General features: G+C 45.4%; 1 protein-coding gene across 3 annotated transcripts; it reads left to right on the top strand.

Annotated features, from left to right (window-relative positions):
• The first annotated feature begins 1,695 nt into the window (after window positions 1-1,695).
• On the top strand, window positions 1,696-26,979 carry CAP1 (cyclase associated actin cytoskeleton regulatory protein 1). 3 transcript variants are annotated; one of them, XM_082231744.1, is made up of 13 exons: window positions 1,696-1,848; window positions 13,750-13,871; window positions 14,326-14,426; window positions 15,505-15,582; window positions 17,364-17,507; window positions 18,317-18,402; window positions 18,980-19,085; window positions 19,190-19,376; window positions 21,895-22,085; window positions 22,582-22,705; window positions 23,182-23,264; window positions 24,200-24,343; window positions 25,542-26,979. In XM_082231744.1, the coding sequence occupies exons 2-13, from the start codon at window positions 13,760-13,762 to the stop codon at window positions 25,623-25,625; spliced, it is 1,440 nt and encodes a 479-aa protein (XP_082087870.1). In that variant the 5' UTR covers window positions 1,696-1,848; window positions 13,750-13,759; the 3' UTR covers window positions 25,626-26,979. The 3 variants fall into 3 exon arrangements, with proteins under 3 accessions (XP_082087870.1, XP_082087871.1, XP_082087872.1); XM_082231745.1 differs by having other exon boundaries at window positions 1,771-1,897; XM_082231746.1 differs by lacking the exon at window positions 1,696-1,848 and adding an exon at window positions 1,908-1,927.
• Window positions 26,980-27,406: the final 427 nt, after the last annotated feature.

The raw sequence follows: 27,406 nt of genomic DNA, 5'->3' as shown, positions 1-27,406 counted from the left end.
CTGAAAGGAATAGCTGGGAATGCAGCCAATGTTCAGAATGAGGAAGGAATGCGGATGTCACGAATGGAATAAAATGCTCTAAATCGGGGTTTTCAGAACTTGTTTGGGAAACATGGTACAGGCGCCTTTCTTCTGCCTGATAGGATTGGAATCTATCACTCCGTCCTTTAGTGGACTCTGTAAGAATCTGAATCCAGATCTACTCAAAGCCTCTGGGTCAAATCCACTACTTGCACACTTTCCCCTTCTCTCTAGAATGCTAATATAGGGTGAGGAAGGAAACAAAAGTTGTGAGATGAAGGTGAGTGGTAGGAGCTTCAAAGCTGACAAAATAAAACACACCTTCACACAACACAGTTAGATTCTGATATTTACTACGACAAGATGTGGAGATGACCACAACAGCTTTGAAAAGTGATTAGACAAATTCACAGAGGGGGGGGAATCATCAATGGCTATTAGTCACGATATCTGAGCCAGCATATCTCTGAATTCCAGTTGCTGTGGAATAGCAGTGGGAGAGGGCATTTGTCCTCATGTCCTACTTTTGGGTTTTCTAGAGGAATCCAATTGACCACTGTGGTAGCTGGATGCTCAAGAAGATAGGGCTTTGGTTTGATCCAAGCTGCTATGTCTTTGTGAGTGTCTCCTTCAGGAACAGAACTTGCTGCAATGACTTCATGGGGTGAGAGTTGTAGCACAGGTGGTCCATGTTCATTTTGGTGAGGAAAGCAGCCCTTCAAAGAATATTTTTGCTGACCAAGGATTTATGGGATTGGTGGTGTCTATGTTTATGTAGACCCCACCCACTTGCTTTCAGACATGGAGGTGGTGGCACAACAAGGGCTAGCAGTGATTCTCTGTCCTGTTCCTGCCCACCCACCTCTCACCATGAGACTTCTAGTGTCCCCTCAGGGCTACACTAAGCAATCAATAGCTAGAGCCCATCCCTGAAGTATTCAGCTTTATGGATGGCATAGGCTAAGTGGGGATGAAAGAAGAAAGGGAGGCATTTCCCAGAACAGAAGTAAACCTCAATCTGCTACCAGATTCTACAGTCTTACACAGATTTGATGTCAATGGGACCTGAGTGATTCTACTGAATAAACCTGTTTAGAGGATCAGGTTCTTAACCGATAAAGTGCGTTTTATATTGCTTATCCTCACGATAATCCTGAGAGGATTTTTTTAAAAAAAAATGATAAAATAGGTTCTGAAAGAGGATGTCTTACCAGAGTTCCCCAAGGAATTAAGTATTTTTGCTTTTAACTTTTGCTTCAGATGTTTCAGCATTTTCAAAGCGTGATTTTTATTATCGTTTGCATCAGTTTTATTTCATTTCACACCCCAAGCCTGCAAAACACACACAGATTGCCAGCGCGTGCCTGGCTGGCAGAAATCCAACAGGTAAAGCTCTTTCCGTGTCTGAGCCAGGGAAGGCTGCACCACCTAAATTTCTGCCTACCCTGCTATGCCTACTCCTGCCTTCACCCCTCCCTTGCTTACTGTCCATCATAATTTCAAACCCCGCCCCCTTCCTTCACGGGAACCTCCCTATCCAGAAAGCCACGCCCCTCGTCTTGTCCCGCTCCTTTTTCGTTCACCGCGCCTTGTCCAATCGCCAGCCTCCCTCCCGTCCGACCCGAACGAGAGAGGCGTGGCTGCTCTTCTCCCCGCCTCCTCCCGCTCCCGCCCCCTCCTTCACTCTGGCCGTCTCGCGCGCCTTCTTCTAGTTGCAGACAAGCCCTCGCGAGCGTATTTCCGGTAAGGCCGGAAGTGCTGCGGGTAGGGTTACTGGGCGTCTCCAGGCGGAAGTGGAGCAGCCGGGAAGAGGCGAGCTGGGCAGAGGTGAGTGGGTGGGAGAGGGAGAGAGACACACCCTGCGTGGCTGAGCGAGGTAAGGCAGCGGCGGCTGAGGCTCCCGAGGGCAGCCTGTACTTGACTGAGGTGTTTGGGGAGGAGGATAAGGAGGGGACGGGGGTTGAGTGGTCAATATCATGCACGTCTGAAAGGGTTGGGGGGGGGAGGCTGAAGCAACGAGTGTCTGAGGTGCTACTTCGGGGACAGGGAGGAGGGGCGGCGAGTGTTTGCATGGATGGAGTCAAGAATAATCCCAATTATTGCGCTAATTTTCTGGGGAAGGGACGCTTTTCTGCCCCATGCTTGACAGTCCGGTTTATCCTGGCGAGGAACGACCCTGGGATTCAGGTCGGTGTCATCTCTGGTATTTGCCTATTGTAAGGGAGGGTTTTGAACATGTTAAGTTGCATTGCAGTCATGTGTGTGTTTACTCCGGAGAAAGTTGCGTTGGGTGGAGAGGGTTTAACGCTCGGGAGCGCATGGGAATTACAGCCTTAGGAACTGCTGTGTCAAGTGGCTAAGGTGGCAAGGCGAGCTGTTAAGTTGTTCAGGACTATTATTTGGCTCTGTGTAGCTGGAGGTCTGGTCATCCTTGTAAGGTTTTGGGGGGGATTTTTTTTAAGTTATTTAAATGTTTCGCCAGGAGTTAAAGGGTCTGGATATTTGAATTTGAAAACCTCTGAAAGCTGTGGAAACAGCGGTTATTTTCTAGTATGCATTGTGCTTTCTGATTTGTCTTTAGAACTTTAGCAAGCCACAGTCAATTATGACAAATTGGCTAGCGAAGTGTTTCTGTGTGTGCGCGCGCTAGGTTGAGTAGTACGGATGCTCAATTTCAACACATCCTGTTTGATTTTGGCGGCCTGAACCCTTGGCAGTGAGGAGGGTGATGGCCTACCAGAGACCCTTCTCTGTAATGATCCCGAAACTGCAACTTCCTCTCTATAGAAGTGTGTCATGCACTACCTATTTACAGCTGTAGGCTGTTATTGAGGGCATATCTCTTTTCTGCCTTTGGCAGTTGAATTTTTATTGTTAGTGTTCCCCTATCTGTAGTCTGGCATGTCATATTCAACTAAATTGTTGCACTAGTGGAAAGTAGCACAGCGGTTTATTCTAGTGCAACAGGACTCCCCTGACTTCTACTCTGTTTTTTTTTAATAGAATAATAGAATTGTAGAGTTAGAAGAAGCCACAAGGGTCGTTTAGTCCAACCCCTTGTAGTGCAGGAATTTTTTGCCTAATGTGGAACTCTAACCGACCTTTTCACCCTCTTCATATCTGCAGAGGAGGGTTGGGAGAACCTTAGAACAGCGTGTTGGGGGCGGAAAAAGAGACAATCTCCTTAGCACTATGTTGAATTCAACCCATTGTATCGGGTGTCTTGTGTTGTATAGTATCGTACTTAAGGGCAGGTTTGTTTTATTTGTTTTATTGTACTGTGTTATCTTTTTAGACGTAACCCACCCTTGGACCTTATAGTGAAGAGTGTGCAATATTAATTATTAGTAGTAGGAAGTATGCTTTTGTGTGTGTGATTCTGAAAAGAGAGAAGTCTATATACTGTCTGAAAAGCACCTTCTGATGGAAAGAGTATAGCTGGAATTCAGGTTAGGAGCCCATATACTAGGTACGGTGGGAAGGTTTGTAACTGTATTGGGGGTTAAAAGGAGCCATAAAATGGTTTGCTGTGCCTGATCCTGAAAGAAGGAAGCAGATTTACAGCAGGAATTAATTTATACTACATAACCAACTGCCAACCAGTTGTGGATAGGCTACAGTAAACATAAATAATTCTTCTGAGTATCTTGTCTGTCATGTTGTGGATTGAAGAGGTGATGGATGAGAGAACTAGCTGGGCATGAAAATAACAGGAGGCGGTGGTTTGCAGATGAGCGGTGGAATACAAAAGTGTATTTTGGTTCCATGAAAGATTTGGGTTGGTTTTGGAGGCATAGTGCGAATTGGAGTAAGGTTTTATCTTGGTAGGAGGAGCTTGGGGATTGAATTGGGAGTCAGTATCTTGTCTTATTGATGGTGGCTAGGCATAAACTGACTTTAAGCTGTCAGTTGCACCTTCACAATGTAGTTTCCATGGTATGCTGAAGGTGTGCCTTTTTGCCCTGGTCTTTGATGCCTGAGATAAAATAATTTTGAACCTGCCCTATTCTCCTTGTAGTCATGTGCTTTAATTGTTTTTAACACCTGTTTTTAAAATGTTATAACATATCTAAAAAAACAATGCAGGCATAAATATGTCTGGCTGGCTGTAGGCTCTGGACAAACACAAGGAAGTGCTAATTCTCACAAAACATATTTACCGTATTTTTTGCTCTATAAGACTCACTTTTTCCCTCCTAAAAAGTAATGGGAAATGTGTGTACGTCTTATGGAGCGAATGCAGGCTGCGCAGCTATCACAGAAGCCAGAACAGCAAGAGGGATTGCTGCTTTCACTGTGCAGCAATCCCTCTTGCTGTTCTGGCTTCTGAGATTCAGAACATTTTTTTTCTTGTTTTCCTTCTCCAAAAATTAGGTGCGTCTTGTGGTCTGGTGCATCTTATAGAGTGAAAAATACAGTAACTTACAGAATTCATGATGGGGTGGTGGCCACTAGCTTAGATATTTGGGACTGGTTGGCTCAGAAATGGTGCACTTGGATATCAGAAACTGGGGATAAAGAGGGGAAGATATCTCCATACATTGCTTTTGAACTTCCCAGAGGCATGTGGTTTGATGAAACAAAATGATGGATTAGCCGACCCTTGGTCTAATTCAGCAGGGCAGCTATGCTAAATGTAATTGCTATTGAATTGCCTCCCCCTCAATCCAAGCTTCAGAAGAGCTCTGACATTGTAAAATAGAAGCCTTTGCCCTGTGGTCTAAGGAAGCCTCAGACTTCTGCCCAGTTCTCTGCAGCACGCTGGCACTAGAGACACTTTGCTTCCCAACTGCTGTGTTTCCCAGTTAGTCAGGAACTCTTGGCCAAGGAGCCTCCTCCACTGAGTCATCAGTTGCGTGAGATGCATGCTTCCAAGGGTAAGCACAAATGTGAGAGTGAGAGAGGAGGAAGCTAGTACTGTTTGTTTCTGCTTCTTAACTAGACATAATAGAGCCAAGTGAAAACCAGTTGCATACTTGTATGAGAAGAAATAATGATTCCCAGGTGCACTTATCTACCAAACTTAGTTTAATATAAAGAGATTTACTTACAGATGTCCTCCATTAAGACAGGACATAGACCCAGATTGCTTTATGACAACTTCCTGGATTAATATTTGGTAGCAGCATATAATTCGTTCAGTGAAAGGCTCTTGTAATGTGTTGGAATGGAAGATTTTGCTGTTGGTGGATTTGGGCTCTCTCTTCAAAGGAGTTGTTTAGAGGAGTGTGAATTGAACTTTGGACTGGAAAAGCCTGGGTTTAGTTGTCCTGCTGCATAATGAGAGAGACTGAGGGTTTGCTTAATCCTCTTCTTCGGCTTAAGTACAAAAGATGGTGGCCGGACCGTGGGCCTTTCCTGTAGTGGCACCATCTCATTGGCGCTCCCCTCTCAGGCAGGTGCATCTGCACGACGCTTTCCTAAACTGTAAGAAAACATCAGACTTTCTAGAGTAACAGAAATGTTTCATATCGAAACTTGCTTGCAAGATTCTCTTGACTGGTCTTGTAACCTGTATGTAAAAAATTGTGTTTAATCTTGCAGGCACAGCAAGAGCTTATAATTATATACACTGATTTTGCATGATAGAAATGTAAAAATAAGCATGAAGCTCACTGGATGATCCTGTGCTCATTATTATGTCTCAGACTGCCGTACTTTGCAGGGTTGTTGGAATAAAATGAGAGAGACTCCTGTATGCGGTGCTGACTTCTTTGGAGAAGGGATGCAGTACAAGTGTGGTAAAAAAAATACCAGTATTGGTGACTCATTTGTGCATCTCTGGTAAAATTCTGTGAGCTCAATTTGCTAGGAACTTTTCCTGCCAACGCCTCCTTGAAATTTGGCCTTTTTCTTGCTGCTCCTTATACGGTCAAACCTTGGTTCCTGAAAGGCTCCATTTTGGAACGTTTCAGCTTCCGGACACCAAAAACCCAGAAGTAAATGCTCCAGTTTTCAAACGTTTTTTGGAAGCCAAACATCGGATGCGGCTTCCACTTGAGTGCAGGAAGCTGTTGCAGCCAGTCGGAAGCCATGCCTCGGTTGTCGAATGTTTCGAAAGCTAAACGGGCTTCCGGAACAGATTATGTTCGACAACTGAGGTTTGACTGTAGCTTTCTCCTACAAAAGGGTACATCCCACCATCTTGCTCTTCAAATATGTAAGACCCTTCTTTTTCCCTGAACCCTTGACTCTCTCAAGGGTTTTTAGTGATTTTATCTGCAAAGGATTAGGAATGAATGACTGTGTGAATATTGACTTTTACTTAACTGCCTGAATGACAGATATCTACATTAATAACTATAGTATGTTGTCTTTAGAAAGAAATGGCCAACACACTTATCCCCAACTGAAACTAAGGCTAAGTATTTGCAGCTGGAACAAAGTCTATGCCTGCAAAACCATACATGCTCAGATCATCCCACATTACAGGAACATCTCTTTCTCTCCCATTGCAAACTTTTCGACTGCAGACTACTTGGGGCAGAGAAGTATCTTACTTTGTAAATAAACATTGCTTTGTATAGCACCATATATACCCATGAAGGTAAATAAATGAGATTTGCTCATTCGAATGTCAGGTCAACAGGGTTTGCTCTGGGGAATTTTAGATGCATTCTGATGTGAAATGTGTTCAGTGGGCATTTCAAGCTTCCTGCAAGTATCGGCTAGCATGACTCTGAATCCTGCTGCCAGCTCTAGTAAACATATGGCTTTGGCACAAATGGGAAAAGAGTACTCAAGTTAGGTGCATTAATGCAATTCAGGGGTGGTGCCCTCTTTCTGCATATTGGCTTCGTGTTACACTCCTTTTGTTTCTCCACTGTTGCTGCTCACTGCCTATCACAGCTTTGGCAATAAAATGTGGTTTGGTTTCTCTTTCTGGAACAAAGCATGTCTGGTGGTTTTTGCTTAAGCGGTTGATAACGGAAGCAAGGCAAGTTGTAGGGTTGGGCAAGGTGTGTGAGGCCCCATGTCAAGAATTTATACTTGGGAGAAGAGGAGTGTAGTCGTTGCATTTGTGTTTTGGAATGGTAATGAATTCTCATCTGATATTAAGATGTGGAATACTGGTGAGCATCTTTTGCATGCATCAGTTACACACTTGAGATATTAAGCAATGCAGCATGGAAGATTTTAAAGTGTGTCTTCTTAAAAACTATGCTGTGACAAAAAAACGAAATCCAGTTGGCTTTATTCTCCACTACCCCACCTCCCACTGCACATACTAAAGTTCTTGAAGGCAACATTACTGTACCAGTTTGAGCTACAGCGCTTGTTGCAACAGAAGCATTCAAAGGCCGAAGCCTTTCCAGGGGTCCTTTACCTTTTACATACATACATACATACATACATACATACGTACATACATACATACATACATACATAATTTTATTTGTATGCCATCGTTCCATAGTTCAAACCATGCTCAAGGTGGCATACAAAATGAAAAAATGCCTAATTACAACATAACAAAAGAATTCACCAACATTAAATAAAACAACGCGTGCACCCCAGGCAACAAATCCCTCTAAACCATACCCCAGCCTCAGAACATATTTGTTTTTCAGGCACTTTTAGTGAATCAGGAGTACTTAAGGGGCATATTAGTATTTGAGTAACACTTGTGTAAGAGCTCCTTGGCAGTAGATGTAGGGGTTGAAATAATTACTCTGTTACAGTGAAGAGACATGTTATGGTAGAATAAAACCAGATATGAATGATATGTTGAACCGCTTGATCTAGATGCAGTCATGATGTTTAATGTGGCTTGTTTTCTGTTAGCAGTGGGTCTCAGTATCTAAAGTTTCAGTAATTAAGGGCTAGCCACAAATTTGGGCATGAAACCATGCTTTGAAGTAAAAACAGCAGTCCTTGGGCAGTTTAGAGGTTAACAACTATATTACATGCTTTGAAGTGTGTTTGCAAACCATAGTTTGCATTGGCTAATCATTGTTGCGTGTGCGCTGACAAAACCAAAGCTTAGGTATTTTCCATGGCTTTCTGTTTGCAGGTCTCACTGGACTTCCTTTAGATGCCCTTGGAAGACATGGTTTCTTTTTGTACCCTTGGAATTTTAACCATGGTTTGTTTCCCTAATTCTGACTTGCAGTATCCATGCTTTTCCTAAATTTCATGTAGAGATGCTTGGATATGTGCTTCTATAAATTCTTTATCTTTCTTGTATCACTAGCTGTTAAGCTGAGTCCAGGACCAATGCCTTTATAAACAATGCCAAGAATATAAATATTTCCAAGAGTTTTAGTTTGAGAACCGGCTTCAGATACGTTTGGTCTGCATGTTGCAAAATCTCTTGGAAGACCACAAGGGAGAACTAGGGAAGTCTGACATTCTGGAGGTAGGCGTTAGCTTCTTGATGATCAGGAACTTATTTTCTTAGTGGTCCACTTCAAGGAGGCCTCATGTTCCACTGCAGACAGACCTGCAACAGCTTGTCAAATTCCTCTGGGTTAGAAGCCACTCTGCTTCTAAGCTTTCAAGGAGCAAGTAATCCCTATATCTGAAATGCAATCAGAGAGAGGGTAATGGGGCTCTAATCCGATCAGACCCATATGGAATGCAGCAGAACGGCACCTCTGTCTGTTCCATTAACCATTAATCACTTACAAACAAATTCTTCTATTGAAATGTCTATAAAGCCTCAGCATATTCAGACAGCGCAGAGAAAGGCCTGTAGCAAAGATGTTCAGCTGCATTTTCATTTTCGTACTCTCTTCAAATGGATGCATACAAAGAAACAGAACCAATTATTACCCTAATCCCACTCCACCCCCTTCCTGCATTCTTTTATAGAATTATTCATGAAATGGAAAAACTAGGAATGAAGGAGATTTAGCCTGTGGTTGTTAGACTGGAAATTTTTAAGGGTCTGTGTCATGAATCTTAGTGTAATAGATGGGCCTGTTACAGCTAGGGTGGCCTTGTGTGACTTACATCTGTATTCTGCGCAGCCTCGCAAACAGATTGACCACTGCATTAAAGTTTATGGGCGAGCAAAAAAGCTTTCACCTACTGAAGTTGACAAGGTACTGGCCTATGAAAATCTTACTAGACTGCCCGCCCACACATAACCTAATTTAGATGCTTGTGGCCTAAAAGAATCAATTTTAGAAACTTCTGTGGCCGACTTACCACAGGCAAACCAGATCAGGCTTTTTTGCAAGCCTGACCCTTTTGTTTCGAGTAAGTTTATTTGGAGTTGCCCCATTTCATCCTTCCAGCACTTGCACAAGTAAGTGATTCTGGGATCAAATGATTGGCACAGGTTATGCAGTGAACTTAGGGGCTGAATAGGGGGTCAAATCTGGGTCTCCCCAGTTCAAGTCCAGCACTTAACATCAACCTGTTGATGTCTGTGCCTGTGGACAAGATGACTGTTCATGTTGACCCATTTACAGCTGCTTTAGAATTGGCTGCTCTCAACTTTAACCATATAATTCAGCAGATGGAAGCACATATCCCACCTTTCTGATGATGATGCTATAGAGTAGTGGTGGGGAGCCTGGTGTTGCTGGACTGTAACTCCCATTTTCCGTGACTTGTTGATGCAGAGTTTGAGCTGGCTGGGCTTAGCATGACAGCTTGGAATTCCGTCATTGAAAGTAATACAGCATAAAGCAGAAGAGGCAGTGGAAGGTCCTACGTTTTGTTAGATGGGTTGTCATCATAAAGTGGAGTAAAATGTGTGTGTGTCTCCAGAAGGAGTATGAATGGGTCTGAGATCCTATCACTGCTGGCATGGGCTTTTAAAGATCCACTCATGGTACCTCCAGATTACTTTTGGGTAAACGGGCAAGAAGGCCTGTTTTCTAGTAAGCTGGTTCTTTGCCTCTTTGAGGCCATCCAAGCATAGGTAGGTTAGAATGAATGTCTGGCCAGGCCCACATAGAAGCTACTGAGTTGTGAGCCGAGTTGTCAGAAAAGTCCTATAGCTCTTTACATAAAAGAGAAGCTAGTATGGATGTAGGTTGCATCATTTCCAGATGTGGGCAGCTGTATGCAGCTACACACAAGTCAGAACTGCTTTGCAGTTGTTTCCCAACTTCAAAAGACATCTAACCCTCCTTCCAGCACCTGAGATGTGTGTGTGGTGACAGTTCCAGGCTTATCTCAGGCCATGGTTGCATCTGACCAAGTATTTGTCTCCACTGAGTGGTAGTGGCTCACTGTTGTTTCTGACAGGAGTCTCTCTCACCAATTTCTGGAGGTGCTGGGAATTGAACCTACAACCTTCTGCAAGCAAAGCAGCTGTTCTACCACTGAGCTGTGGCACATCTCCCAGGAGTGCTCAGCTGCCAAAGTTCTGAACGAATCAGAGTAAAACTGTTCCTCCACCTTCGCCCCTCTTTAGCAAAGCACTTAATGAGGTTCCTTCTGCTGGGGAGAATGGACTGTGGTTAGTATCCTTGTTTTCTATCCTAGTGTCCAGTAAGTTTGGATGGAAAATCTAGAAGGGCACTTGGGGCTGGATTCAACCCAGTACTCTAGTGGAAGTCAGTGCAAGGACTTCCACTAGTGCAGTAGGGTTTCCCCCACCAGGTCTTCTTGAGGAGGGGCATTAGGAAAACCCACCTAGAACAGCTCCTGGGGAGGAGAGGGGAGATCATTCTATCAAGCAAACAGAAATGTTTGTGCTAACTGAGCTACCTCCTTGGTGCTACTTCACACTCCACCTTTAATCTTCTGGCTCCTCCCTCAACAGCAGTGATCTGTTGAATTCGTTGATGTCAAAGAGGTATGTCTCTGTTCATTCTTGCACTCTGAGAGGCAGCTTGCCCTCTGCTGTGTGAACAAGTGTCGGGGTTGCGTGCAAACGAGAGCTAGTTGAAGGGGGGGGTTGAGATGGAGCCTTTGAGGAGCTGCTATTGCCCCTCTGTAAAGGGGAAGTCAAGAAGAGCAGTCTGTTCCAGGAAGGAAGCTGTCCTCTTCCTCTTTTTTGAGGCCAACGTGTGTGGGGAGAAGGATAACATTGCATCGGACTTCAGTTGTGTCTTTAGTGGGTCTTTTGATGATTCTTAAAAGTATCTGAGTCGTGAGTGTGCGTAAAACAACTTTGCTTTTCTCTCTCTTTCAGCAGAACTTGCAAACAGAAATACAATATTGATATAAACCACGGTTAAGTTTCCAGGCTTTCTAGTTATAATTGACGTACTGTTTGTTTGCTGTGCTCTGTTGGCCCTGCCTCTGTCGCTTCCCATGGCAGTTATGAACTGCAGCACAGCACAAACTGCTCCACTGACAGCTGCTGTGAAATATGGGTCATCCCTAACCGCAGACACTCTTTTGTTAAGCTGCTGGCTTTCTCCAGGCTTTGCTTGGGTGTCTTGACTGGACCCTGAAAGGGCAGCTGCACAACCCCCATGAGTACTGCACAGACACACTGCAAAGTTGCTGTACAGCTAATTGCATCCGCCCGGAATTTAAGGTGCAAAGAAGCCTGGAGTATAGCTGAGCAAGTGTTTCCCCCTCCTTTATGCCCTGCGCCACAGCCAGTGATTGCAAAGTGAAACGTTGCCTGGCTTCGTTCTGAGCTCTAAAGGCATATATGGGAATTCTGCTCTTGGCCTGGGGTGGTGATTCATGCTCCAAATGATGGCTGTGATTCATTGTGCAAATGACCTAAGCGATTAAAAAAAAGTAGCTGCCAGTTCCTCCAGGCTTTCCCATCACACTAGGGAGGGAGGAAGGCAGGCTTGAAATGGTCTCCCATTTAGAAGGCTACAGACAGACTTTGTGCTCCTGTAACAGGAGGCAGCTAGCAAAACTCGCGTGCCAAAATCCATTCTCCTTCGGCATTTCTTGGAAAACAAGGTCCTGTGCAAAAGCATGAACAGGGATGCCATTGTTCATTATCTTGGGCAGCTGGCTTGTCTTGGCCTGTGTAGTAGGCCTGCTATGCTAATTTGTCCGCCATGGTTGGGACTGGGTGGCTTCGATGGTTTTGCGATTGCTTTAAAATAGTGTCTGCCTCAGGTAAGCTTTATGACTCTGTCCCTCTATTGATTGGAGAAGAGAGGAGCCACTGCAACCCTTGACAAGCCCTTAGGATTTGCCAGAAATGTTAGGTTTCTCTATGATACTCATTTAGGCCTGCCCTCCCTCCTCTTGGCTTTAAACAGGTCCTATACTGTACATTTAGATGAAAAGAGCGAGGAAGCTTGGGTTGCTTACCTCTTATGTGGGTTTGAAAGCACTCTGTGACTGTCTAACTCACCCTTTGCCAACCAGGTGCTCTCCAGACCTTTCAGACCGCAACTCTCAGGCCTAATCAGCACGGGAATTGTAGTCAAACACAAATGGAGGGTACCAGTTTTGATAAAAGTGCCTCATTACCTGGAAGTCAAGGAGACGAGAGAATCTAATAGGGAAGACAAAAAGCTGTTTCACATGATGCATAATAAACTTATGGGAACTGTTTCATAATGTGGTGGGCATTTAGATGCCCCTTAGAAATGGATTGGGGAAATTCATTGAGGACAGGTCTGCCTTTGGCTGTTAGCTTGGGTAGCTAAATGGGACATCCAGAGGTAGGGTACCTCTGAATATCGGGTGCAAGGGCTGTTGCTTTCAGGCTCTGCAGGGGTCCTGAAAGGATCAGGCTGGCTGCATCCAGAAACAGGCTGCTGCATTACTTTTCTTCCCATTTATATCCCATCCATCTTCTGTCATGGGACCCAAGGTGGCATTCATGTGGTTTCCAGATGGACACCCATACAGGCACTGACAGACCAGGCCTACTTAACCTCAGCAAGGTGGTGGCCTCATGTGCCTTCACATCATATCCTGAATCTAGACCATATCCTGCTCTAGATGAAACTTGGGGTGGTCTTGTGTTCACTGTAGCCTTGGGTCTGTGTTGCTATCACCAGCCCAGGCCCAGGGCCTAGGCTCATCTTGAGCCCTTTTTCCATACTAGAGGGCACAAAAGCACAGCTTGGCTGTGATCTTTCAACCAAGATAGCCAGTGGCTGTTGGAGGTTAGAGAGTTGTGTGTCTGCCTGTTGCACAGCTCCTTATAATGTAGGGGTTGCGACACACATGCAGTGGCTGGGGCTCATTAAAATACTTGCGTACCTCACCCCTGTGTCAGCACAGATACAACTTGAATACAACTCAGAGCCTGTGGGATAGCTCAGTCATGAGACTCTTAATCTCAGTGGGTTTGAGCACCATTTTGGGCAAAACGATTCTTGCCTTGCAAGGGGTTGGACTAGACGACCCTCTTGGTCCTTTCCAACTTTAAAATTCTATGATTCTTTGAAACTGAGTCATGCTTGGAGTTGACCCATTGAAATGAATGGACTCAAGTTAGTCATGATTTAAGGGGGACTATTCTGAGTATGACTTGGTCAGAGACAGGCTACTGTTTTTTCAAGCTCAGGATCTTTTGGAACAGAATACTGTACTCATTTGGGGGCACTAGTTACAGGGTGGCACCTGCAATTAAATAAGTGCACCAAAAAAGGTAAAATGGGACGTTATCTTTGTTTACAATTGTTGGGTGGTGGACCCAGAGCTTCTGGCCAGAACCTTGTTTGTTTTCAGCAGGGAGTTGTTCCCAAAAAAGGTATGGTAAGCAAGAGTAAGTAAATAGTCTTCAATTGCCATTTCTTCACTGAGATTGGTACAAGATTGCCCTTTGATTAAATCTATAAATAATATTGGCTCCGTCAAGCTTTCCTCTGAATGTATGGTCTAACTTTGCAGGTGCTGAGAGATGACAGAGCTGCACGGTCTTGTGGAGCGATTGGAGAGAGCTGTGGGCCGCTTAGAGATGATGTCCCATGGCCCTGGCATGCAGGGCAGCTGTGGAGATGGCCTTTCCAAAGGTGAGAGGCCCTGACTTGACCAGTGTATTCAGGATGAATTACTTTAACTTCTCCCACTTAGTAGGAAAGTCAGGGCATGCAGCTGACTTTGTGTAAACCAGATTGGGATATACAAGGAAGAGGAAGTGAACTGCCCTAATTGTCAACCCTCAGCAGCTAAACGTTGGCGTCACATTATTCTGGTGTCAGCAATGATACTGGCATTTTACTTAGAGTCCAGCTGCTTCCTTTTAAAAGTGAAAAATCTAATTAGAGCCAAGACTTGGGTGCTAACAGGCAAGGATTTTAATAAACCTAGAGTGCTCTGCCAAAGTTTTGTGCATTGCGGCCGGGAAAGGAGGGGCTGGAGTGGAGGACAGATGCTTACTGCAAAACATGACTTGCAAATGTTTCAAACCAAATCCATCTGCTGTCTCTCAGTTCTCATGATTGACTTGCTTGCATTCCTCTGCAGACATAGCTGAGTATGTACAGGCTTTTGACACACTCTTGGCGGGTCCAGTAGCTGAATACATGAAGATCAGCAGAGAAATTGGCGGTGATGTCCAAAAACACGTAAGGCTCAGGCTTCCTTCCTATTTGGGGAGAACATTTGCTTGCTGCACTCAAAATTTAGGTTTTGGAAAGTAGCTGGCTAATGTTCCATTCCCCCCCCCCCCCGGAGTTGGAAGTGGTGCGGTAAATGTTTTATCTGTGGTTTGCCCATCCATCCCCCCCATAGTCTATGTGTACACATTTGCAGGGAGTTATTTTCGGCAGTGTCTCAAAACCATGTGGATATTTTTTGCCGGAGACTGTAGTGCACAAGGAGAGTTACGGTCACACCACAGGCTACAGTGGCTCTAACAAAAGTCTAAAATTGTCGGTCTATTTAAAAACACCAGCAATGCCCCAAATCACTCTTACTTCTCCGTAAACAACCAATACCAGCAGCCGTTAAAAGGGCTGTGAATCCGACACGTGGCTACAGTCAGGGCTTTTTTTCACCTGGAACTCACTGGAACTCAGTTCTGGCACCTCTCAGGTGGGCATCATTGCCATTATAATAGAACAAGAGAGGTGTTCATGGTGAGTTCCGGCACCTCTCTTTCTAGAAAAGTTGCCCTGGCTACAGTGTTGAACTAGAATCACAAAGACTTGGGTTGAAATATCCGCCTTGCCATGAAACACATGGGTTGACTTTGGGCAATCACATTCTCTCTGATGTGCTAAGGATGAACTGGGTTGAGATAGAGGGAGACATGTGCCCCACTCTACACACTTGGAAGAAGATTAAAACAAAGTAATAAAACTGCCTGAATAAACGGGGGCTGATCAAATTGATTGGCGTTATGGAAGAGTGATTTTGGAGTATCAAGTATACAGTATAGGGAGGGAACTAAAAAAGGCACACTCTTATCCATATTCCAGGTGTCCCAAACTCATACAGAAGAAAGTTGGTCTTACTGTGAAGCTGCTGCAGTTGATACTTCAGAGCTTTTGGCTCTTAATGTGAAATTGACCATCACATGTGCAACACAGTCCTCCTTGGATACAGCTGGTGCTCTTTTTGTCAGTGTATTACCACCCCATGAGCAATATATATGCAACTAATTCCCCCCTTTTGCCTCTTGGTATCCTCTCCTCCTCCAAGGCTGACATGGTCCATGCAGGGTTGATGACAGAGAGGGCTCTCCTGGTGACAGCATCTCAGTGCCAGCAACCCACAGCGGTAAGTCTGGGGAAACCCCTTGTATTTCAGCAGTGAAGCTCAAGGGTAGGTGCAGCTGGAAACTAGATTCCTTTTTCCAAAGGATATAAAAAGTGGTCTTCTGAATGGGGATTCCCAGCTGCTTTCAGCCTGGGATTGTTGAAAAGAGTTGTGGGCATGGTCAGCTGTGGGGGTGTGGTCAGTCACCACATTTTTTAAGCACCCCCACTTTGTGGTGCATGCTCTGTATTTTCTGTTTTTTCTCTCTCACACACAGCTCCTTCCCAATACAAAAATTGCTCCATTGACTTTCGTGGGAGGAAAAAGACACACACACACAGAGAGAGAGAGAGAGAGAGAGAGAGAGAGGCTGGTGAGGTGGAAAGAGTCTGCTACTGCCAAAAACTTGTTTACTGTCAGGGAGTGGGCTACCCTCTCCCACTAGACATTTTTGGTAATAAAGCTTTCTACCCCATCCCCTTAATTTGCACAGGGCAAGGATGGCTGGCCTGTGTCCTTCCTGATATTGCTGGACTAGAACTCCCATTGTCCTTGACTACTGGCTCCCTTGTTTGCTTGGGCTGATGGGAGTTCGAATCTAACAAGATACGGAGGACCACAGATCAGAAACCTCAGGGATAGGATGAAAGTTGCAGGACCTCCAGATGGCAGGACACAGTGAGACCATTTGCAGGCAGCATTGCATGGCTTCATGGGTGCTGGGGCATTGCAAGTGCCTGTTCCAAGACAAGGACTCATTTTCCGGGAAGCCAACATCTATAAATTTTGAGTGACTCCAATGTAACAGGTGTGTACGTTGGTAGGATTATCCCATAACACCTTCCTGTCCAGGAGAAGGAATTAGGGTTTGGTAGGAAAGTGGTACCCTCCTTTCTTGTGTGACTACATGATGTAGAGAACCTGGCCTATCTGCTACTTTGTTCCTCCTTCCCCAGAACTGCCTACTATGGATCAGTCAAGTAACTTATATATCACAGTGAAACAATTGCTACCTGGCACTTGCTTATTTTCCTCTTCCCTCCTTGCTCAATTTTCCTCTTGTGTCTTGCCATTTTGAATTACAAAAAATGCTTAATTCCTTTGACAAAGGTTGTAGGTAAATGTATTTATTACATTTATATTTTGCTTTTCCTCAGAGGAGCTCAAGGTGGTGTACATGCCTCCCCGCTCCCCAAGAAAATCACTTGTGAAAAATGCTGGGTGACTTTAGGCCATTCATTCTCTTTGATGTGAACCAGCCTTGCAGAGTTACTGTGGGGTTAAAATGGGGGATAGGGACTCTATACACCATCTTGAGCACCTTTGACGAAGATTAGGATCATCTTTCTCCCAGCATCTTTAATACATGGATAATACTGTCACTGGCCTGGTTAGCACAACACTATAACTTAAGTCATGATTTAACTATGACTTGTTTTTTCCAAGCAGGATTTGTTTTCCAGCTGCTCTTGCCTTGTGCCTTTGTAGCTTTGTGAGCATTTGGGGCGGAACCATGGTTAAGGAAGGGTGCCAGTTTCACACAGTATGCCAAGCCATAGCTAAAAAGCTAACCAAGGTTCATAGGTCAACAATAAACCATGGTTCAGCTTATGGTTTGACAGTAAACAAACCATAGTTAAGTTGCTGGGCAGGGTTTGGATCATCAAACAAACCCTGACTTGGCTTTATGTGCAAATCTGTCCACTGACAGGGGCAGGCAATCTAAATGATGGCAGAGGCTTAAGCAGGCTTAAGCAGTTCACACTTTGCTCGGCTTATCTTCTGTAATTTTGTTGTTGCAGAACAACTTCTCATCTGTGCTGAAGCCAATATCCGAGAAGATCCAGGTGGCCCAGAACTTCCGGGAGAAGAACCGTGGCAGCAAACTCTTCAATCACCTCTCAACCGTTAGTGAGAGCATCCCTGCATTAGGCTGGGTCGCCATGGTAAGGGCTCAGGAACTGGTGCTTTTCTGTCAAAACTTGTTCTGCGGTTCTGGTACTCAAAGGGCCAGCAGGCCTCCCTGAAGCTCCTTAAACTGCTCTTATGTCTGTAGCTTTGTTTTTAAAATATAGCCTGTCTTAATTTCTGTACATGGACACATGCTAGGAGGAAAATATTGCACAGATAGCATGATTTCCCCCCTGATGGTACCATTCTCACATGGGCAGTTTTAGTTGGCAGTGTCAGTCTGGTCGAAGAGTCATTCACTTTCCCCAGGGAAACCTGGGAGTTGTAGTTTTGTATGGTTTGGCGGGGCTTTCTTAACAGAAGTTTCAACAATCCCTCCAGACTACACTGCCAAGGATTCTTGAGGTGCACTAGATACTGTTGGATTCCCAGTGGACAAAGGTAGTTGTGGCCCTCGAGGTGATGGAGTACAGGTTCCCCACCCTTGAATTAGGGGAAAGTCATTGCCAGTAAAATGATATGGAACTAACAATAAGTTGGTGGTTTTGTGCCCATAAGCTTCCAGTTTCTTTTTGTATTTCCTGAGAGATTACTTGGTCCTTGTCACCTAATTTTCTCTCATCCAGATGCAGTTTTAAGATTTCAAACTGCACTTCCGGCCTTGCCTCTGTTATCTGGGTTTGGGGATGGCGTCTTTGTCCACTACCTCCTGGCAAGCTTGACTTCTGGTCCTTAAACCATTTCACTCAGAGGGTCAGCTTCCAAATAACACTGGTGGGTTTGGAAAGCTTCTGGGTCAAACGCGAGAACTTTTACGTTCTGATGATGCACTGTCTTCTCATAGGCTCCCAAACCAGGCCCTTACGTGAAGGAAATGACTGATGCCGCCATGTTTTATAGCAACCGGATCCTCAAGGAATACAAAGATGTGTAAGTGTTGCTTGCCTCTTGGGGGGATGGGGAGCCATGGGGTGCTGCCCCCAGCAGAGGATTTTGAGGGAAGGCAGCATTGGATCACCTTCCAATGTTTGCGTCACTTAGTTTTAAAAAATTACTCATCTCCCTCGAATTCCTAACAGCAGGAGGTGGCTAACCATTTTTGGAATGGGAGTGGAATGTTCTTAAACTCGGCCACTCAAGGCGGGCTCCACTTTTAAAAGGGAATGCTAAGAAATGAAGACAGTTCATGGAAAATGAGAATGCAAGGGTGTGGGGTTACCGTGAATAGGACTACTGAGATGCAAAGTTTTGGAATGCTGTTAATGAAACCATACAGAAGAGCAGGGAGAGGGATGGTGCTGTGACTGCGTAGAAAATGAGGGAACCTGAGTAGTGGCAGGGGGGCAGTGCAGGGTTTCATTCCCAGAAAGCTCTGAATAGTCAGTTTGTGAAAAGTTCCATCTGCAAAGCAGGAGGGTAGGAAATCTATGGCTCCTGTTGCAAGTGGAGTTTCAAATATCCCCCCTTACCTAGACCAATTAGTTTACCTGGCTCCTCTTTCTCCTAGAGATAAGAAGCATGTGGACTGGGTGAAAGCTTATCTGAGTATCTGGACAGAGCTGCAGGCGTACATTAAGGAGTATCACACCACTGGGCTGACCTGGAGCAAAACGGTGAGTACAGGCTGGACGCTAATCCTCAAGGCACCACAGAACTCTTGCATTTATTATTCTTGACCTTTCTCTGTTTTCTGTTCCTGTCCCATCCCCTTTTCCAGGGACCTGTTCTAACTGATTCAGGAAATGGATCCCGAGCAGCAGCTCCTTCTCCTGGTGGCCCCCCACCCCCGCCACCTGGCCCTCCACCCCCTCCAGCTCCCACCTCAACAAATTCTGGCTCAGATGACCCTGCAACCCGTTCCGCCCTTTTTGCCCAGATCAACCAAGGAGAGGCCATCACTTCCGGTAGGTGAAATGAGTTAATGGAATGGCAAGGTGAGCAAATGGCTGTGCTCTAAGCAAACTCACTTGGGATAGAAATTGCAACCCTTCTACACAAAGCCTTTGTGATCTGCAGGGGTCCTTTTGCTCCAGGATCTGGGGACAAGGTCCAGCATAGTCCCATCTTTTGAACCATACTGATGCATTTGTACCCATGGTCTTGTTGCAGATGGCCCTAGAGGATTTCTTGGTCATCTTGGTTTTCACAAGCTGTTCTTATAAGTGAATTTGCATAGCTTTTCACTGATGCAGCAGAAATGCGTGGCTAATTCTGCTAGTGTGTTTTGATGTATTGAGTGTACAGAATGTTCAGTTGTGTCTAGATTTCAGTTTCCTGCATTCTGATTCATGACGCCCCTTTGAGGAATTCCCCCTCCCCACAAAAAAAAAAACCCTTGGGTCATAATTCCCTAAACCAGTTTTGCTTGCTAAACAGGCCACTCAACTTCAGTGTGCAAAACATGAATTTTGAGAATGTCCTTTCCTTGGAGAAAGCAGCCTGAATGTTTTGGATAAGGAGTAGAGGTAGCAGAAGTGGGTCCATAAAATACCTTTGTGGTTAGTGAAGATGGGAGAAATCTGCACTCTGGGAATTGCAGTGGCCAAGAGGGAAACCCAGTGGCGATGGAAACCCAGCCAGATGGGCAGGGTATAAATAAATAAAAATATTACTATTATTATTAGAGGACTCCAATCTTGGGCTTGGTGAGGGTTTATGATATGCAGAAGATTTAGTTTTATGTATCCTATGGTTCAAGAAACCCAAATATAGTGAGGAAAGCTTTTGCACTGCCTTTCTGGGGAATTGATGGAGTTTAATTTTTGTAATCTCCAGGCCCTGTATGGTAACCTGTACAAATAGTTGAAGCTAATCTCTGATCTCCAGTATATTCTTCCTTAAGCCAATTAATTCCTCCTTTTTTCTTTTCATCAAGTGAAACCAATTAGATTGCAGGTAGTTGTGGGGGAGGGCATGCATGGAGGACAGTGCTGTGTGTAAATTGCACATACTGCAATGCAGTAAGCCAATGCAGAGATCTCCCCGTGGCTCTGGAAGCCACTGCTTTTGGCTTCTGGATGCAAATAGGATGCCTGCTGAACCGTCAAGAACTTGAACCTGCTTTTAAAGCTATTTTATTGGATCATTTTAAGCGCAACACCAATCATATGACTGCCAGTGACAGAAGCAAAAATAAGGGGAGGGGAGAAAGGGACATCTCACATCACATACCACTAGGAGCACTGAGTCTCTGTTTTCATGTAAGCTGAGGAAGGACTGCTTCGTTAAGGATAAAATTTCAGGCATGCTCTGCATGTATTGTAACCAGCTTTAAACCTTAAAAATGTGATGAGTTGTTTCACTCTTCCATAGCCCTTTTACTGGCTGTCTAGATCAGCAGCAGATGGGAGCGAGAGATTTCCTTCCTAGGGTGGGGTGGTTTTTAACATGGTTAAAACTTGTACCCATTCCTTCCTCTAAATCCAGTGTGTATCGTCCTTTTTTATCTTTGGAAGAGCCCTGTGGAGTAGGTTAGGCTGAGTGTCAATTAGACAAGAGGAAAACACCTTGGCCAAGAGGGCATTTGAACCCAGGACTGCCTGGTCAAGAGTCCAGCCCTCCACTCAATACTACTCCACACATGCTGCAGTGTCTGTGCCTGCTATTTAGAAACAAAAGTCTCTAAGAATTGAGGACTTGATGCTATAGCGGGGCAACGGATGGAGGCCAAGAAGCTTTCCACTCTTATAGATCCAGAGACCTGCTGAAAGCCCTTTAGCTAGCCAGAGAGAGAAGAATGGGCAGAGCTAGACCATCTTGGTTATGGACCCTGGTTTGTGGGGCTCTTTACTGAAAATGACATCCCTAGCGACACAGTATTTTGGGGAAAGCAGCATATGACACATTAGGATATGTTTGTAGTAGTGGATTTTTTCCTGAGGCTTATAGCAATTTTACTTTGAATTTGTTTTGTTTTAATTACTTTACATTGGTGTTATAAACCCTTGTTTCTACGTTGAAATTCATTTTGAGCTTTTTGAGTAAAAGCAGCATAGAAGCCAACCAATTGGTGCCAAGCTAGAAAAGGGAACTAAATCTGTTTATAAGGCACAAATGGCTGGTGGTCTGGTGCAGGCTGTGGTGGTTTCAGGGGGAAGTTCTTGGTTCGTAAGAAGCGGCTCTTTGGGCCTGGCTCTGACATTGCCCTTGTGGTAGAGAAGCAGCAAAGAAGCTCTACTTGGGGGTAATGTCAGATGTACTGAAGCTTTAGAAAGGGTGACTCAAGCGTGGGAATGGCTTGTGCCCGGGGCTGCTGATAAGTGGTGTAGGAAGGAGCTGCACTGCGATGCTCCCACACTGCAAAGCTGCCACAAGAATGGAAGCGCCTGGGTGGGGAAGAGTAGCTGCTGGCCACGGCCGAGGGGCAGCTCTTAAAGCTGGTGGCATCTTCAAGGTGGATGTTAATGGCGGTTTCCCTCCTAGGCCTGAAGCACGTGTCGGACGAGATGAAGACCCACAAGAACCCAGCGCTGAAGAACCCAGGTGGACCTATGCGGACGGGACCAAAGCCTTTCATGGCTCCGAAGCCAGCCTGTCCTGTCAGCGCCTCCCAAAAACTGCCTGCGAAGAAGGAGCCTCCTGTGCTGGAGCTGGAAGGCAAGAAATGGAGAGTGGTGAGTTCCGAGGGGCTGGGGCGTTGCAAGGGTCCCACTCAAAAGACTCCCTGCTGCCATGGATAACTTGCGATTTCATATGAGAAGGTGGGGAAAATCTGAATTGTATTTTGCATTTAGATTATGCATGCATTTTGAAGCAGGCAGCATCTTAGAAGAGACACGTCATCTGCAGTTCTTAAGAGTACTTATTAAAGTCTGCTGTCCAATTAATTCAAGCAGCACCTTTAGTCTTTGTTTTAATAAAATAAAGAGGGAGGGAAACTTTGTCCTCTGGGTGCTGGACTCCAGCTCGCAGCAGCCCTAGCTAGCATGGCCAGTGATGAGAATTGGAGTCTGGGGGGCCAGAGACTCCCCATACCTGACCTGAATAAGAGAGTCTTGTAAGGAGACGTTGGCTCATTGCTGTCCATCAGGCACATCTGCAGGTCATAAGCGTATCCGAGGAGGGAAGGGGCTGGAATGAGCGGCATTTGTTTTTCCCCTTCCTCTTTAGGAGAACCAAGAAAATGCCTCCAACTTGGTGATCAGCGACACGGAGCTGAAGCAGGTGGCCTACGTCTACAAGTGCATGAACAGTACACTCCATATCAAGGGCAAGATCAACTCCATCACACTGGGTAGGTTCTTATCGGCTGGGGCTGGGGTGGGAGGCTTTAAAAAAAGAAGAAACCAATAACTCATGCCCACCAATCAGCTCATGCCACTCCAAGAGAGGTGGGTGTGATTCTCTGATTCAATTCACTGTTGGCTTCATGCACCACTTCCCTGCAGGATTTAACATCCCAGGCCTCCCAAGTTCTTCAGCTGAAAAGAGGGAGTTAACTCCTGCTCAGTCCAACAGGGTTCACCACAAGGGTCTTCCCCATATATTTATGGGGAACTGGTGTGTGCATCCAAACCCCATGGGGTCCCCCCCCCCTAGTTTCTCATTTTCCCAAAAATTACCCTTGCAAATGAGGAGTGCTGTTGTTGTGACTTACCTTGGAGCACCCAATGGATGGGTGGCTAAATCAGGACTTGCTGAAGTATTCTTCAGCCACACTGGGAAAGGTCCTTAATGGTCCTTTCTGTTCTCTTTTCCTCTATTTTGTAGATAACTGCAAGAAGCTAGGTCTGGTGTTCGATGATGTGGTGGGCATTGTTGAGATCATCAACAGTCGGGATATCCAAGTTCAGGTAATTGCACTCCCTCGCCCCCACCCAGTTTTGTTTTCCCTTAACCTCTAACGGTCCTCACTCTGCCTTGCCTCTTTTGAAGAGCAGGAACCCTTAAACAGATGAGCAAGAAGAAGTAGTCTCTGAGGGGGGATTCAGGGTCTTCAGATTCCCTAACAGAATTAGAAACCCATCTTGCTCCTCAACCCATGCGCACACACACATTGCTCCGAACCCAGAAGTGACCCAAAAACGTCCCAGAAAGGGGTGGAATGGTGTGTTTGCCAGCTTTTTCAATTGCAATTTCACTTAACTGTGCAGTGTCTTTGAGCGTAAGCCCCATGTAAATTAAAAATGCGTTAAAAATGGCAAAGGACAGAATACTAACAGCTAGGATAAATGTTTTAAAATGGCAACCTGTAGGATTACACACAACTTTCAAAGGTATGGACGAATAAAAAGGTATTCAACGGGTGCTGAAAAGTTAGCACTGGGCAGGCCTCTCCATGGAAGGTGTTCCAAGGAAGGGCAATTGCTTCCTGTGGAAGCCCCAGTCTTGGGTTACTGGGTCCTGCCATCATGGGAGTGAGACAAAGAAGGGCCCCTCCAAAGATGATGTTGCATCCAGGCCAGGTTCATGTTGAGAGCAAGTGGCACTTGAAGTACAAGCCACTCGGAGCTTGAAAAGAGAACGTACTGAATTTTGTTTCCATTGCTCATAGGATTCACCACACTACTGTTTTATGATTTATTGATAATTGAATGTGTTATTGATGGATCCGTTGTCTTCATTGATGTATTATTTATATATGATATTATAAAGAGTACATATAAAGAGTATTGATAATGATGTTTTCAGAACAAGGAGAAGTGAACTCCTGTGTTTCTTTCAGACTTCTAGGGTGTAGGGTGGTAGGCGCTCTAGCCATGTCTGACATCCTTGCCTTTCTTGCTAGGTGTTGGGTAAAGTGCCAACCATTTCCATCAACAAGACAGACGGTTGTCACGTCTACCTGAGCAAGAACTCATTAGAATGTGAGATTGTCAGTGCCAAGTCCTCAGAGATGAACGTCCTCGTTCCTACAGACAGTGGTGATTTTGTAAGTTTCTTTCTGATTACTTGGCATAGAAATCAGATGCTGGGAGAAAGCCGCTTTGCTGTGGGTGGTGGTTGTTGCTGACATTGGGAAGAAGCTATCTTGGGATAGCTCGTGGTCAAAAGTCACCAGGATGAAGTGCTGTGTTGCCAAAATGATTTTAGCTGGCTTTCAGAAGCCCAGGCTTAATAAGGCAGGCAGGCTTTCAGTGGTTGGGATCAATGTACATCTGCACCACACTTTTAGGATTAAGAAGCATGAATCAAGAAGCAAAGCTCTAAGGAGCTTAATATTGGGGTGAAGAACTGGATCCACCTGACAGGCTGAATCCTGCATTCCCTCACCCTCAGCAGACTACTTTGACAGGTGGAACGGGCCCTGCCCACCTGCATTAACCTGGTATCACTATGTCAGATGAATACTTTCTTCTCTGTAGCATGGCAAGCCCCACTACAAAGATTCCAAGCCCACCCAAGCAGGGCTTGAAGCTACTGCTGATTGGTGCCAACATTATGCTCCTCTTGTATGGGTGGCGGGCTGCATTGCAGATCCTGCCAGGCTTGCTGTCACCACCTATCAGCTGATGGGCATGACAGCAAGCCTCCTTTGCCACTTAGCATCCTAGAGTGTACTTTAAGGGCCCCAGTTGTGCTTTGGCAGCTGCATCTACTTGACATTGCATTTGAAGTCAGGTGTGTGCACCTGTGCCAGATCTAATTAGCCCCTTAGGCCAGAGATTCCCAGACCTGGCTTAATTTGGTACTTGCTCTGTTTTTTGATATATTGAATGGGATGTTAATAGCTTTGTTGCTGAATTAGGCCTCTTTGCAGTTTTCTCATGTCTCCACCCCTGGCATGCAGCTCATTTAGACAAGATATGTAAGTGGAAGGCCTGCATTCAAGACAGTGTTGTCCCTGAATGCCAGTTATGGAGGGAGAGGGGAGCAGCCAGGCAGATTAGTACCTTGCTTGCGGGCTTCAAAGAAGCATCCTTCTGGCCGCTCTTGAAAAGCAGGATGTTGAGCTCAATGGGCCTTTGCTCAGATCCAGCAAGGCTCTCCCTGTGATGGCAGTAAGCTTTTGTGTTAGAGGTGTAGCTGTACTAAAGGACAGAGAGCACACAAGGACTTTGAAAGCTGTACGTCTCTGCAAGTCACTTCCATGTAGATGTTACTGACTCCAATATTTTGTTTCCCCCTAGAATGAGTTCCCAATCCCAGAACAATTCAAGACACAGTGGAACGGGCAGAAGTTAGTCACCACTGTCACGGAGATAGCTGGATAAGTTGACCTGGCGCTCGACATTCGCCCCACCACTGCTGTGGGACAAATCTGCTTTTTTTGGGATGATTTATAGATTTTCCTGTACCTTTTCCGCTCTCAATCTGCTTCTGTCTTCTCCCCGAGAGACTTGCCTACCTGCCTTCACTGAAAATACCTCAGGCTAGGATTTGGGGCAGGGTGGCAGAATCATTTGCTTCTATCAATTGATCAGCAGGAAAGTGTGGCGTTTCCCCTTGGTCTGGCAAACCCGCATCACCAATCAACTTCTGTCTGGCCTTTCTTTTTGTGCTCTCTGGAGCCAGTATCTCAAGGACTTGGTTCTAGAGGTTTTTCTCTTCCCCTTTCATTTTAAGCAAAGGAAGACGGTTCCTCTTGGAGTAAAGCGAGTTATCAGGGTATAGAGTCCCCAGTGATATGTGTGTGTGACAGTGTATCTGGAAGGTGAGGGTTGGGGGAAGTACAAGGGAGTTGACTTCATTCTGTTTAATCTAATTGGGGCTGTTCAAAGATTCCAGGAATGGCTTTGCTGGACCAAAAGCTGAAGGACTGGTGCATGTATAGCATTCCTCCCCCACCCCACCTCCCCATTTTCCCCCTTATGTGCTCAGTGTAAAATTCTGTGTTGTGCCATGATGTTGGGGGAGACCTCTCAGTTACAGGTGCCACAAGACTTCCATGGGACAGGCTCCCCACTCGCCCCTTCCGGGAGTCTGTCCAGCAGCAAGAAAACTGCTGCTCACCCACTTCCATTCAAGCCCTCCTTTAAAGGGAAAATTGTGCCCAAAGGTCCCTCTTCTGAGCAACTGAGCGTTGTCCAGGCTTTCCAGGACAGGTTTTTCCTTGGAGCCCATCTCTCTCTTTTTTTTAGGGAGGGATGAGTCTTCTTCATTCCAGGTCCAGTATTTAATTATTTGTAAGCACAAGTTCATTCCAATCCTCCATCTGAGCTTATTTACCCTGTAGAGTCTGGAAGACTTTCTCTGGCTGTCCTTCTCTGTCGCTCAGCTTCTTCTCCACCGGAAGGCCAGTGTGTGTGTGTGTTAGCATGGCACTGCAGTGCTTGCGCCGAGACCAAAGGCATGGTACTGTACTGACCCACCAAAGGGAGTTGCCTGCGCACCAGAATCATAAGTGTTTTTGGATAGCATATGCATATCTTATTTCCCTCTTTGCCACATTAATGATTCCCCCCCCCCACTAAAATGAAACTTAACAAAAGATATGCAATTTCTTTTTATTTTGAAACTGTCCTGTGACTTGTATTTCTCTCCCGAGGCTTGTGGAAATAAAACCTTTCTTATGTACTTAAAATTATACTGAAGATAGAATAAAGTTAATGCCAAGTTGCTCCTTAACATGGTGGTCCTTCCTAAGCTCCTCTGCAACTAGCTTCGTCCAGAAAAGCTGCAAATCTCAGTTTACAGCTTCACTCAATGCTGCTCTCTTTCAGCAACATTTCCAGCTTAAGCTTGTCTGAGGAGTCCTTGGGAGTGTTTTCACACTAGTCTCTCAGAGCCCGCTGTGGCTTCACTCAGAATTTCATTGTGGCTAGCGGCAGTGGTGGGCAAATGCATTCATGGAAATGTTTCCTGGCTTTGTTAAAAGCTGTTACCACAGAGGCCACTGACATCTGTTGTGTTGGCAGGAAGGTCTTGAACTAGCCCGACAGCCTGCCTACGTCAGCCTCCAAGTCCAGAAAGCCATCTCTCCACTCACCAAGGGATTGTAGTGAAATAATTCAGATGTTTCAAATGAAGGGCTTCTGGAATTTTGAGAGTTAGT

The sequence above is a fragment of the Podarcis vaucheri genome, assembly GCF_965113315.1.
Source record: "Podarcis vaucheri genome assembly, chromosome: 7".
Taxonomy (NCBI): Eukaryota; Metazoa; Chordata; class Lepidosauria; order Squamata; family Lacertidae; genus Podarcis; species Podarcis vaucheri.
Note: the sequence above shows the minus strand (reverse complement) of the source record. Positions and strands in the feature narration are given on the sequence as shown.

What these genes read in the sequence shown, in the direction of transcription:
- CAP1 (XM_082231744.1), top strand. Translation starts at nt 13,760, where the DNA reads ATGACAGAGCTGCACGGTCTTGTGGAGCGATTGGAGAGAGCTGTGGGC. An exon ending in TGGAGATGGCCTTTCCAAAG is followed by an intron (nt 13,872 to 14,325) that starts GTGAGAGGCCCT and finishes ATTCCTCTGCAG; the next exon opens with ACATAGCTGAGTATGTACAG. An exon ending in AGGAGAGGCCATCACTTCCG is followed by an intron (nt 19,377 to 21,894) that starts GTAGGTGAAATG and finishes TTTCCCTCCTAG; the next exon opens with GCCTGAAGCACGTGTCGGAC.